Source organism: Bombina bombina, chromosome 1 (genome assembly GCF_027579735.1).
Source record: "Bombina bombina isolate aBomBom1 chromosome 1, aBomBom1.pri, whole genome shotgun sequence".
In the NCBI taxonomy this organism is placed as follows: Eukaryota; Metazoa; Chordata; class Amphibia; order Anura; family Bombinatoridae; genus Bombina; species Bombina bombina.
Window position 1 is genome coordinate 575,536,291 of NC_069499.1, and position 14,773 is coordinate 575,551,063.

Genomic DNA, 14,773 nt, shown 5'->3' on the forward strand with positions numbered 1-14,773 from the left:
CATCTAAGGGGTTTGAGATGTTTGCCCTCTCAAAGTAGTAATGCTGTAGTCACAGTCAACCAAAAACAACATGGCTGTGATATTCTGCAGTAGCAATATGATCATCAGGGTGACATCCACAAAATGAACCTTAACATGGTTTTACTGTAAAAATATGTTGTTTGCACAATAACATCACATCTGTCTAGCACAGATGTTGACAGTATAAACATTAGACGTGTGCATGTCGTATTCTGCGCACAACTGCTGAGTATGACCATGGCATGCAGCTCTTTTCGGAGCTTTGTGTGAAAGAAATCCATCTCCGAAAAGAGCCAAACGCTGCTGTCTGCGGACATATTTAGCATTTGTTGTTTACAGAATACAACACATGTACATGTCTAGTAAAGATTTTATAAGAGGTATCCTGGAAATTAGTTTCCTATATTTTACATATCCCAACTATACAAAGTCAACAGTATACTACATGTAGTTATCCGGCAGAGAAACATCCAAATTTGGAAACATGATTATCCTGAACAGCAAACTGGAATTTAAAAAGTACATTTAACAGCTTTTATGAACGAAAGTTACATATTATAAGGATTCAAAGAGTAGTGAGGCTGCACAGCAAAAAATCATCACTATGACACTGCTGGATTAACCATTATTAATAGATTTTTTATACATATTAAAAGCCAAAACTTTTGGCAAAGTGAAGAGCACGCTCTGTGTAACTGGTATGAGAGTTCAAGCCAATTGCACTGGGCACTTTGTGTACCTCCTACATGCTCCAGGGACTTAGTATTTGGAATTTAGAGAAAACTGGGCACTTAGTGTGTAAGAACACGCACTTGTAAGTGGCAACTTGCATAGTCAAACAAATGCTGAATGCTTATGTAAACCTGCTGTGGCATACATTAGATTAGGTTTTCAGACACAATTACCATCTTACGTCTCCAGATCTGTAAGAAGCTCTAAGGCTCAATGCTCAATCCTTCCAGCAAATGGAGCCCTTTGCTCGGCCACTTCCTTTCTCTCTCAATGCCTGTGTTACTTGCATGCAGATTTGTCCATCAACTGCAATTCAACATGGGGCGTAACCATATGACGTCACTACGATACAGAGCCCTATGTGGGAAGTACTAGCCCCATGTTGAAGTGTAGTTGATGTCCAAGTCGGCACGCAAGTAACATAGGCATTGAGAGAGAGAGGCAGAGCAAAGGACTCTGTTCGCTGGAAGGATCGAGCATTGAGCCGCAGAGCTACTTACAGATCTGGAGGCGTAAGATGGTAATCGTGGCTGAGAGCAAAATCTAATGTATACCACGTAAGCATTCAAAATCTGACTTGCAAGTTGCCACTTACCGGTGTGTGCTATTAGACATTAAATGCCTGGTTTTCTCTCACTGGAGAGTGAAGTACACCAAGTGGCCAGTGCGGTTTGGCTTGAACTCTCTTACCGGTCACACAGAGCGTACGGTTAATTCACATTTGCCTAAAGTTTTTGGCTTTTAATATATATATAATAAATCAATTAATAATGGTTAATCCAGCAGTGTCATAGTAATTATGTTTTTGCGGTGTAGCCTTGCCACTCTTTGAATCCTTATAATATAGATTTAGGTTCCTTTTTTTTAAACTGTTACATGTTTCTTAGTGGCTGTTAGCACTCAATATCAATAACGAAGTACTTTGAGTGCACCACTTCTTTAAGAATAAAAGTTCTTTTTCTCTGCATACTCAGAGAAAAAAACAATATGAATATTTGTAAGAAATCCCTGATATCAGTAAAAACAGAAACAACTCATACAACTGAATAAGTAGTGAAAGTTATAGAAAAAAACTGCTCAAGCACAGAAAAAAATATCTAAATCTAAGATGTACCAATAAATCAGAACATTATAAATGTGTGTGTGTGAGGGACAGATAAGCAATGATATATGAGCAATAAGAATAATATATGAGCATTACAACTAATTTTAGAAGAATATTTTAGGAAGATTTGAGGGCTTTCCAAGGCAACATACTCTCCAATCACAATCATTTCAGACAGAGAAGCCACTAAAGTAACAAAAAGGTAGTAAGTTTAAGATATTTTGGACTTTCTTCCTCCAGTTTTTACTGAATTGTCAAACCCTGCTCTTTCACCTACATTAACAAAGAAATGTTTGTATTTTAGTCTCCTCATCACAGCATTACTGTTCCACAGGTAACAGCTGGAAGCAGATGATGCATTCTATCAGCCAGCTGGAGGGGGCTACCCATACTTTGCCCTGGCGCACTTTCCCAGGCTGGTATTTTGAAGCCTTGTCATAGATAATGTATTGTGTGCAAAATCTCTGGTCGGAATCTGCTTCAGCATGGTAAGCCACTGTGTTAATGGTCTGAGTCACATCACTGTCTGGTTTTGGTTGCCGAATCAGGATTTGGCCACCAGCAGCTTTCACCAGCTCAGCCAAGTCCTCTTTGCGGTGTTCCTTAAAGAAGCCCAGAAAATAGAAATGACATCCGTCGAACAGCCTTGGCAGCTACAAGAGATGCAAGACAGACTGGAAGTTATATAGCAGGTATTTACTAAAGTGGTAACACAATAGAAATTAGTTTTTATTTCCTAAACGTAATATTAGAACATTAACATAAACATCACAATTATATGAAAATGTCAACAGATATTTAATCACACTGGAATGTACCTGCCAGTTATTTAAAACAAAAACATACACTATAGCTGAATTATGTTATCCTCTAAAAATTTCCCACTAATAGATCACCAGACTAAGTACTAAAGGAAGGGACATACATGCAAAGAAGATATTGCTTTAAACTGTTAGAGCACTTTATTATTGCACTATTTATTTAATTTAATCATGGGTTTAACCCCCTGAAAAGGTTTTAATCCCGTCACAGAGGACAGTTCTAGAGTAGCCAATGACAAGAAACATAGGTGTGTAGCTACCAATCACCAGCTAGCAACCAGTAGTGCATCGCTGCCTCTGAATCCATCTAGGTATGCTTTTTTTTCAAAAAAAGATACTAAGATAATAGTACATTGAAAAGTCTCTTAAAAAAGTATGCTCTGTACATGCAAGTTTAATTTTGACTTTCCTGTCTCTTTAAAATCTAAACACAAGCAAAAGCATTAAAACACACATGATCAAAGAAACATAAAATATTAAATACAGCAATGTATTTATGACAAAAAACATAAATTACATGAATTAATTTCTTTCATGGTGGTGAGAGTCCACAATCCATTACTCCTGGGAATTACTCTTTCCTGCCATTAGGAGGAGGCAAAGATTAACAAACCCCAAGAGCTCTATAAAACCCCTCCCACCTCACAGATACACCAAAGAAACACCCCCCAAAAAAAGCAAGGGTGGGGTCTCATGGACTCTCACCACCATGAAATAAATTAATTTGTCAGGTAAGTATAAATTATGTTTTCTTTCATACAGGTGATGAGAGTCCATGAGCCATTAATCCTGGGAAACTAATACCTAAGCTGTGGCGTACAAGAGTAATGAGAAATAACGGCGGAATATAAAGAACATCTTTTTTTCACACAGAAACTAAAGCCACACCCAAATAGATCCCAGAGAAAAAACAGGGTAAATATGCAAATAGAAGTTTGTCTGAAATCCAAATTATGAAGAATACTCTCCGAAGAATTCTTGGGACTAAAAAAATAATAAGAGAAAACAATATACCTTCTTATATTGTCTGAAGACACAACCTTAGGAAAGAAGACCAATATGATCCTTAAAATTGCATTATCCTGATAAAAATTTAAATAAGGAGGATCACATGAAAGAGCAAATAACAGAGACTCTTCTAGCAGAAAAAATAACCAAAAGAAAAAAAACCTTCCAAAATTAATATCCACCTCATGCATAGGCTCAAATGGAGAAATGTACAAAATCTTCAAAACTAAAAACAAAATTTATGCTTACCTGATAAATGTATTTATTTATTGACACAGTGAGTCCACAATTATCAATTACTGTTGGGAATATCACTCCTGGCCAGCAGGAGGAGGCAAAGAGAACCACAGCAAAGCTGTTAAGTATCACTTCCCTTCCCACAATCCCCAGTCATTCGACCGAAGGAAAAGGAGAGAAAGGAAATAACACAAGGTGCAGAGGTGTCTGAGGTTTATATAAAAAAAAACTGTCTGAAAACCGGAGGACCGTGGACTCACCGTGTCAAGAAATAAATAAATTTATCGGGAAAGCATACATTTTGTTTTAATTCTTAAGACACAGTGAGTCCACGGATCATCAATTACTGTTGGGAATCAATACCCAAGCTAGAGGACACAGATGATAAGGGGGAGGGCAAGACAGGTAACCTAAACTGAAGGCACCACTGCTTGCAGAACCTTTCTCCCAAAAGAAGCCTCAGTCGAGGCAAAAGTATCAAATTTATAGAATTTAGAAAAAGTGTGCAAAGACCAAGTCGCAGCCTTACAGATCTGTTCTACAGAGGCCTCGTTCTTGAAGGCCCAAGAAGAAGACACTGCCCTAGTTGAGTGAGCTGTAATTCTCTCAGGAGGCTGCTGTCCAGCAGACTCGTATGCCAAACGAATAATACTTCTCGACCAGAGAGAAAGAGAAGTGGCAGTAGCTTTCTGACCCTTACGCTTTCCAGAAAAGCAAACAAACAATGCAGAAGACTGACAAAAGTCCTTCGTAGCCTGCAGATAGAATTCAAGAGGCCGCACAACATCTAAGTTGTGCAACAAATGTTCTTTATGAGAAGGAGGATTAGGACAAAGAGAAGGAACAACCATTTCCTGATTAATATTTCTGTACCAAACTTGGTACTTAGAACTGCCTTATCTGTATGAAATATGAGATAAGCAGAATCACACTGCAAAGCTGAGAGTTTAGGAACTCTCCGAGCAGAAGAAATAGCAGTAAGAAACAAAAGTTTCCAAGATAATAATTTAATATCTATGGAATGCATAGGCTCAAACGGAGCCTGTTTTAAAACTTAAGAACAAGGTTAAGGCTCCAAGGTGGAGCAACTGATTTAAATACAGGCCTGATTCTGATCAGGGCCTGACAAAAGGATTGTACATCCGGCACGTTTGTGCAGCAGAATGGATAAAGCAGAAATCTGACCTTTGAGGGTACTGACAGATAACCCCTTCTCAAGGCCTTCCTGGAGAAAAGACAAGATCCTTGGAATCCTGACCTTACTCCAAGAAAATCCTTTAGATTCACAACAATAAAGATATTTACACCATATCTTATGGTAAATCTTTTTAGTGACAGGCTTACGAGCCTGAATCATGGTCTCAATGATCGATTTGGAAAACCCACGTTTAGCTAAAATCAAGCGTTCAATCTCCAAGCAGTCAGCTTCAGAGAAAATAGATTTGGATGAAGGAAGGGCCCCTGAAGCAAAAGATCCTTCATCAGCAGAAGTTTCCACGGAGGCAGAGACGGCATCTCTACTAGATCTGCATATCAGATCCTGCGAGGCCACACAGGAGCTATTAGAATCACTGATGCTCTCTCTTGCTTGATCTGAGCGATGACTCGCGGAAGGAGAGCAAACGGAGGAAAAATATATGCCAACCTGAAGTTCCAAGGAATTGCCAGAGCATCTATCAGGAAGGTTTGAGGATCTCTTGACCTCGAACCGTACTTTGGGAGCTTGGCGTTCTGACGAGATGCCATCAGATCCAATTCTGGTAACCCCCATTTGGTTGATATCCTGGAGAACACTTCCAGATGGAGATCCCACTCCCCGGGATGGAAAGTTTGTCTGCTCAGAAAATCTGCTTCCCAATTGTCCACTCCTGGGATGTGGATGGCAGATAAGACAGCAATTGTGAGCATCCGCCCACTGGATGATCCGTGACACCTGCTTCATGGCTAAGGAACTCCGAGTTCCCCCTTGGTGGTTGATGTAGGCCACTGAGGTTATGTTGTCCGTCTGGAACCTCATAAACTGGGTTAGGGCCAGCTGAGGACAAGCCATCATAGCATTGAAGCTCACTTTCAACTCCAGAATGCTTATGGGGAGAGCAAATTCCTCCTGAGACCAAAGTCCCTGTGCCTTCAACGAGTCCCAGACTGCTCCCCAACCCAATAGGCTGGCATCCCTCAATTACCCAAGAGGGTCTCTGAAAACACGTCCCCTGGGACAGATGTTCTTGCTACAGCCACCACGGTAGGGAGTCCCTTGTTGATTGATCCAGAACTATTCTCTGGGATAGATCTGTATAATCCCCGTTCCACTGAGCTAGCATGCATAGCTGCAGAGGTCTCAAATGGAACCGAGCAAACAAAACTATGTCCATGGAAGCCACCATCAACCCGATTACCTACATGCATTGGACCACTGATGGTCGTGTCGCAGTCTGTAGGGACAGGAAAGCGGACAGAATCTTGCATCTTCTGACCTCCGTCAGAAAAATTTTCATAGATAGAGAGTTCATGATGGTTCCTAAGAAGGTCACTCTTGTAGACGGGACAAGATAACTTTTTTCCAGATTGATCTTCCAACCGTGAGAACGAAGCAATGCCAACAAGATCTTTGTATGGGTTTCTGCTAGTTGCAAGGATGGCGTCTGAACAAGAATGTCTTCCAGATAGGGCGCCACTGCAATTCCCAGAAACCAAATGTAGTTGCGAAACATCTGGGATGCCAAGATTGCTGACCCTTAATAATATTAAGGTAAATTAAACTCCAGGCCCAGATGGAATACACCCAAGGGTTTTACAGGAACTTAGCACTGTTATAGCTAAATCTCTACTCTTAATTTTTTAAGTCACATTATCCTCAGGCATAGTAACCCAGGAATGGCGTAAAGCGTATGTGGTGTCACTATTTAATAAAGGAAACAGGGCTGATCCAGAAAGCTATAGACCAGTTAGTCTGACATCAATAGTGAGGAAGATACTTGAAGGGATTATAGTGATGAGTATATTTGTGTAAACAAGATTATGAGTTCAAATCAGCATGGTTTTAAGAGATATAGATCATGTCAAGCTAATTTAATTCAATTCTACAAAGAATTAAGTAAAAATATAAAGGGGAGTCAGTTAATGTGATATACTTGGATTTTGCAAAGGCGTTTAAAACAGTGCCAAGTGAGAGATTAAATGGACAGAATTAAGGGAATGGGATTAACTGAAAATGTTAGCTCATGGATATATAACTGGATAAAAAAAAAACAAGGAGCAATCAGTAGTAGTAAACTGTTCCCTCAAGGATCAGTACTGGGCCCTATTCTTTTTAATATTTGTATTAATGACTTGGAGCAAGGATTAAATAGCAACATCTCTATTTTTGCAGATGATACAAATTTGTGTAAGGTTGGTCATTAGGTCAATGCAGGATGAAATTCAGGGATATACGATTGCTTCTGTAAAATGGGTAACTTTAAAAAAAAATAAAAAAATTTAAAGGGCCATAATACCCAAATGTTTAAACACTTGAAAGTGATGCAGTATAGCTGTAAAAAGCTGACTAGAAAAGATCACCTGAACATCTCTATGTAAAAAAGAAAGATATTTTACCTCAAGTTTCTCAGTAGCCCCATCCCATTGTAAAGGACTTCTAAGCAACAAATCAGTATGTCTGTTCTGGGACAGCAGAAGGAGCGAGCTTTTGTGCACACTCATCTTATTTTCCTGTTCAGTGTAAGGAAGTTTACAATGAGATCACAGTAAAAGAGTTCATGACCTCAGCACTGTTGATGCTGATTGGCTGCTGTTCATTTCTTCAATTTTTTTTTTACCTGCAGCTGGGCAGCAGATGAATTATAACTTTTTACACAGAACTTACTCTGCTGAGCTGAGGAAATTGTGAGGTAAAATATCTTCCTTTTTTTACATAGAGATGCTCAGGTGATATTTTCCTGTCAGCTTTTTACAGTTATGCTGCATCAGTTTCAAGTGATTTAGCATATAAGTATTATGTTCCTTTAACCCCTTAATGACCACAGCACTTTCCCATTTTCTGTCCGTTTGGGACCAAGGCTATTTTCACATTTCTGCGGTGTTTGTGTTTAGCTGTAATTTTCCTCTTACTCATTTACTGTACCCACACATATTATATACCGTTTTTCTCGCCATTAAATGGACTTTCTAAAGATACCATTATTTTCATCATATCTTATAATTTACTATAAAATTTTTTTATAAAATATGAGGAAAAAAATGAAAAAAACACACTTTTTCTAACTTTGACCCCCAAAATCTGTTACACATCTACAACCACCAAAAAACACCCGTGCTAAATAGTTTCTAAATTTTGTCCTGAGTTTAGAAATACCCAATGTTTACATGTTCTTTGCTTTTTTTGTAAGTTATAGGGCAATAAGTACAAGTAGCACTTTGCTATTTCCAAACCATTATTTTTCAAAATTAGCGCTAGTTACATTAGAACACTAATATCTTTCAGGAATCTCTGAATATCCATTGACATGTATATATTTTTTTTTAGTAGACATCCCAAAGTATTCATCTAGGCCCATTTTGGTATATTTCATGCCACCATTTCACTGCCAAATGCGATTAAATACAAAAAATTGTTCACTTTTTTACTAATTTTTTCACAAACTTTTGGTTTCTCACTGAAATTATTTACAAACAGCTTCTGCAATTATGGCACAAATGGTTGTAAATTATTCTCTGGGATCCCCTTTGTTCAGAAATAGCAGACATATATGGCTTTGGTGTTGCTTTTTAGTAATTAGAAGGCTGCTAAATGCCACTGCGCACTACACGTGTATTATGGCCAGCAGTGAAGGGGTTAATTATGGAGCATGTAGGGAACTTTTAGGGATAATTTTAGCTTTAGTGTAGTGTAGTAGACAACCCCAAGTATTGATCTAGGCCAATTTTGGTATATTTCATGCCACCATTTCACCGCCAAATGCGATCAAATTAAAAAAAAAATTAAATTTTTCACAATTTTAGTTTTCTCACTGAAATTATTTACAAACAGCTTGTGCAATTATGGCACAAATGGTTGTAAATGCTTCTCTGGGATCCCCTTTGTTCAGAAATAGCAGACATATATGGCTTTGGCGTTGCTTTTTGGTAATTAGAAGGCCGCTAAATGCCGCTGCGCATCACACGAGTATTATGGCTAGCACTGAAGGGGTTAATTAGGTAGCTTGTAGGGAGTTTGCAGGGTTAATTTTAGCTTTAGTGTAGAGATCAGCCTCCCACCTGACACATCACACCCCCTGATCCCTCCCAAACAGCTCTCTTCCATCCCCAAACCCACAATTGTCCCCGCCATCTTAAGTACTGGCAGAAAGTCTGCCAGTACTAAAATAAAAGCTATCTTTTATTATTTTTTTATTTTTTTTGAGCATATTTACATATGCTGCTATGTAGGATCCCTCCTTAGCCCCCAACCTCCCTGATCCCCCCCCCCCAAACAGCTCTCTAACCCCCCCCTGCCTTATTGAGCGCCATATTGGGTACTGGCAGCTGTCTGCCAGTACCCAGTTTCAAATTAAAAACTTTTTGGTTTATTTTTATTTTAAAAAAAAAACTATTTTCTGTAGTGTAGCTGGCCACCCACAACCCCCAACCCCCAACCCTCTCCCAGATTACTAATTTTATTTATTTATCCCACTGAGTCTCTCCCACTTATATCTCCTCCATGTTCCATAGTGTAGGGTTCCCACCCGCACACGCGCGCACCCACCCTCGTGCACGCGCGCGCGTGCGCTCCCATGCACGCGCGCGCGCATTCTGGCACGCACCCCACACGCGATCCTGCCCCCCTCCTCTCTGCATCGGACTGCTCAAAACTGTTATTGCAGGATGCCTCAATATCGAGGCATCACTGCAATAACATGAAAGCGGCTGGAAGCGATCAGGATCGCTTCCAGGGCTTTCAAAGACCAACGACGTACGGGGTACGTCCTTGGTCATTAACTGCATTTTTTTGCAGGACGTACCCCATACGTCGTTGGTCGTTAAGGGGTTAAAGGGACAGTCAAGTCCAAAAAAAACTTTCATGTTTTAAATAGGGCATGCAATTTTAAACAACTTCCCAATTTACTTTTATCACCAATTTTGCTTTGTTCTCTTGGTATTCTAAATTGAAAGCTAAAACTAGGAGGTTCATATGCTAATTTCTTAGACCTTGAAGACTGCCTCTAATCTGAATACATTTTGACCACTAGAGGGCATTAGTTCACATGTTTCATATAGATAACATTGAGCTCATGCACGTAAAGTGACCTAGGACTGAGCACTGATTGGCTAAACTGCATGTCTGTCAAAAGAACTGAAATAAGGGGGCAGTCAGCAGAAGCTTAGATACAAGATAATTACAGAGGTAAAACGTGTATTATTATAACTGTGTTGGTTATGCAAAACTGGGGAATGGGTAATAAAGGGATTATCTTTCTTTTTAAACAACAAAATTCTGGTGTTGACTGTCCCTTTAAGCTTAACTGGAGCTTGTATTGTAAGTATATTGAGATTTGTATAGGTTAAACTTGGACTTCTTTTTTCCCCCAACCTCATTTATGTTACTATGAAATTGGTTTGATAACAGGCTTAATTATAGCCAAGATTATATTAGAGGAAAACCACGCTCTATATAATAAAATTAAATTTTATTAAACAGTTTAAAATAGCAACAGAACCGCTCAGTACAAAACATGAAAAAGAATGGTGCATAGCACAGATGGCTTAATTTTAGCCAACCCTGATCAAAACCATGAACGTCAGAAAGATTAGCAATCTTCTTGTGGAATAAAACGGAAAGAGCAGAAATCTGACCCCTCAAAAGAACTGACGGATAAACCCTTATCCAAACCATCCTGCATAAACGGCAAAATCCTAAGAATTTTAAAATAATGCCAGTAAAAAAAAAGATGAACCATACACCAAGAAATAAAGGCCCTTCAAACCTTATAATAAATCTTCCTGGTCACAGGTTTACAGGTATAAGAACTAACCGTACAATCTCCATGCCATCAAGCTTAGAGACTGAGATCTGGATGTTCATTGAAGATTAGCCACCTAACGTTAGTGTTATAAAAGAAATTCCGATAAGGCTCATTTTTTTGTTGTTGATCTAAGGTATGGTAGAAAGTTTTCATGGATGTTGACTGTCCCTTTAAATACCGCCCCCACTTCCCTCATTCCCCAGTCATTCTGCCAAGGGAACAAGGAACAGTAGAAGAAATATCAGGTGAAAAAAGGTGCCAGAAGAACAAACAAAACGGTGCCAGAAGAATAAACGGACGCCCCCCATAAAAAAAGGTGGGAGGGGAGCTGTGGACTCTCCCCGTCAGAAGAAATGAAAATGATCAGGTAAGCATAATTTAAGTTTTTCTTCTTAAACGAGGAGAGTCCACAGCTGCATTAATTACTGGAGAAAGTCCAAAGGACCAAGATTTGATCCAAATACAACCACAAAGACTGAGCAGAAGCCCTAACTCACACAGAGTGCAGTATGTACTCATGAAAGAGCTATTGCGGAATAAGCAGGTATTCCCCAGAACTGCCAACAATTAGCAGCATAAGCACTTGCCGTGCTCCAGATGGAGCTCCCGGCTCCCACTCTGCCACACAAGACTAGTAGACATCAGTGACAAACACTAGCCTAACAATTTAGAAACTGCACCAGGAGACTCCCACAGAGGGAACCCTCCGGAAGTGCAGGAACTCACTCCCTGAGTAAAAACTCCTCTAATCTCCACTTCTAGATCACAAGATCTGGAGAAGAACACGGTCAAAAAACTCAACCAATCCATAGGCCTTAGGCCGAAAAAAGTAAAACCAGCCCACAGCTGGATTCGAACCAACAACTCAAGTTGCAAAGCCCCAAAAACCCACCATTAGGTTACATTGGCTGCTGACTTGAGTCAAAGGCCCAGCACCAAAAACGCCTGGCATGTCCGAAGATAAGGAAATAAACAAATCCCCGTATTACCCAGAATTTAAAAGAGGACTAAACGGTAACAAAAACCTGACCATATGTAACAAGCTTGGCATGCTAAACCACCAAGCTGGAACAGAACGTAGTACGATCTCGGATTCCAGAACCCAGGCCCAGTCTCCTTCCCTACCAAGCCCTTTCTCCCAAATGAGACTGACTCACTGAGAATTATAAACTTATCTCAGAAACTACTATCGGAAACACATATATCTATACTTTCCAAAGGAATGTCATTCTGTCCCACTCCAAACCTGGACAAATTCGAAACCATTAAAGATGTCCATCTATTTGTCCGCAAAATAGCACTAAAAAGATTTTACTGTGGAAAGTCAAAATCATCTGAACCAGCTCCTGACCATTCTTGGTCTGATGAGGAGATGAATACATTGGAAACATTGGAGTCCCTATTATCTGAACATAGTCCACAGGAGGATTCAAGTCCAGAATCAACCAAAGGAGCTAAATGGAGAGACAAGATAACCAACAAATCAACTTTTATGCCCAAATTAAATCAATGTGCTCAACTACAAACATTTACAGATGTGGTTTGTGAGGAGATAACCAAATTAACTGACAAACCAACAACATACAATATGACCAAAAATGAACTAAAAGCATTGAATGAGATAAAACATTGGGATGATGTCATCATTCGAAATTCCGATAAGGGAGGGAATATTGTTGTATATGTACAAAACAGAAACTGAAAAAAAAACAACTAAAAGATACATCCTGCTACAAAAAGTTGGCATTTAATCCTAATCAAATGTTTCTTCAGGAATACATGAATATTCTTGATATGGCTAGATATGATAACATAATTACAAGTAAGGAATTCCAATTCCTGAAAGTTAGCAATCCGACGGTAGCAACTTTTTATTTAATTCCAAAAATACATAAAAATAAAAAACACCCACCCGGTCGGCCAATTGTCTCTGGCATCCATAGCCTCACTGAAAAAGCGAGCAAATACTTGGACTTCAGATTAAGAAATTTTCTCCCTCAATTACCTTCTTATGTACAAGACACCACAGATGTTCTGGTTCAGTTAGAAAATGTACATCTTGCTTCCACTACAAAGTTAGTGACAGCGGACGTGGAATCACTTTACACGCGTATAAAACAGAATTTATGCTTACCTGATAAATTAATTTCTCTTACGGTGTATTCAGTCCACGGATTCATCCTTACTTGTGGGATATTCTCAATCCCTACAGGAAGTGGCAAAGAGAGCACACAGCAAAGCTGTCCATATAGCTCCCCTCAGGCTCCGCCCCCCCCAGTCATTCGACCGATGGTTAGGAGAAAAAGGAGAACCATAGGGTGCAGTGGTGACTGTAGTTATTATAAATTAAATTTGAACCTGACTTAAATGTCAGGGCGGGCCGTGGAATGAATACACCGTAAGATAAAGTAATTTATCAGGTAAGCATAAATTCTGTTTTCTCTTACTTGGTGTATTCAGTCCACGGATTCATCCTTACTTGTGGGATACCAATACCAAAGCAATAGGACACGGATGAAGGGAGGGAACAAGTCAGGTAACCTAAACGGAAGGCACCACTGCTTGCAAAACCTTTCTCCCAAAAATAGCCTCCGAAGAAGCAAAAGTATCGAATTTGTAAAATTTGGCAAATGTATGCAGTGAGACCAAGTCGCTGCCTTACAAATCTGTTCAACATAAGCCTCATTCTTGAAAACCCATGTGGAAGCCACAGCTCTAGTGGAATGAGCTGTAATTCGTTCAGGAGGCTGCTGTCCCGCAGTCTCATAAGCCAAACGGATGATGCTTTTCAGCCAAAAGGAAAGAGAGGTAGCAGACGCTTTCCTACCTCTCCTCTTACCAGAATAGACAACAAACAAGGATGATGTTTGTCTGAAATCTTTAGTTGCTTTTAAATAGAATTTTAAAGCACGAACCACGTCAAGATTGTGTAAAAGTCGGTCCTTCTTAGAAACTGGATTAGGACACAGAGAAGGAACAATGATTTCCTGGTTAATATTCTTATTAGAAACCACTTTTGGAAGGAAAACAGGTTAGGTGCGCAAAACAACCTTATCTGCATGGAACACCAGATAGGGTGAATTACACTGCAAAGCAGACAATTCAGAAACTCTTCGAGCAGAAGAAATGGCTACTAAAAACAAAACTTTCCAAGATAAAAACTTAATATCTATGGAATGTAAAGGTTCAAACGGAACCCCTTGAAGAACTGAAAGAACTAAATTTAGACTCCATAGAGGAGCCACAGGCTTGTAAACAGGCTTGATTCTGACTAGGGCCTGTGCAAACACCTGAACGTCTGGTACAGCAGCCAGACGCTTATGTAACAGAATAGACAGAGCAGATATCTGTCCCTTTAAGGAACTAGTTGACAGACCCTTCTCCAATCCTTCTTGGAGAAAAAACCATATCCTTGGAATCCTAATCTTACTCCACGAGTAACCCTTGGATTCACACCAACAAAGATATTTCCGCCATATCTTATAGTAAATTTTCCTGGTGACAGGCTTTCTGGCCTGTATCAGAGTGTCTATAACTGATTCAGAGAAACTAGATTTGGATGCTTGAATTAGAAGATCCTGCCTCGATGGCAGTTTCCATGGTGGGACCGATGACATGTCCACTAGGTCTGCATACCAAGTCCTGCGTGGCCACGCAGGCGCTATCAGAATTACCGAAGCCTTCTCCTGTTTGATTCTGGCTACTAGCCGAAGGAGAAGAGGAAACGGTGGAAAGACATAAGCTAGACTGAACGACCAAGGCGCTATTAATGCATCCATCAATGCCGCCTTGGGATCCCCGGATCTGGATCCGTAAAGGGAAGTTTGGTGTTCTGACGGTACGCCATCAGA

The 14,773-nt window shown here is 39.8% G+C and overlaps 1 protein-coding gene across 1 annotated transcript in view; it reads right to left on the reverse strand.

The window, feature by feature from the left end:
- Positions 1-1,265: 1,265 nt before the first annotated feature.
- BARD1 (BRCA1 associated RING domain 1) overlaps positions 1,266-14,773 on the reverse strand; it is a 366,475-nt gene continuing 352,967 nt past the window's right edge. The window contains exon 11 of the mRNA XM_053698805.1: positions 1,266-2,511. Within this exon, the coding sequence (XP_053554780.1) occupies positions 2,179-2,511 (333 nt within the window). The 3' untranslated portion in view covers positions 1,266-2,178. The remainder of the gene's footprint in view (positions 2,512-14,773) is intronic.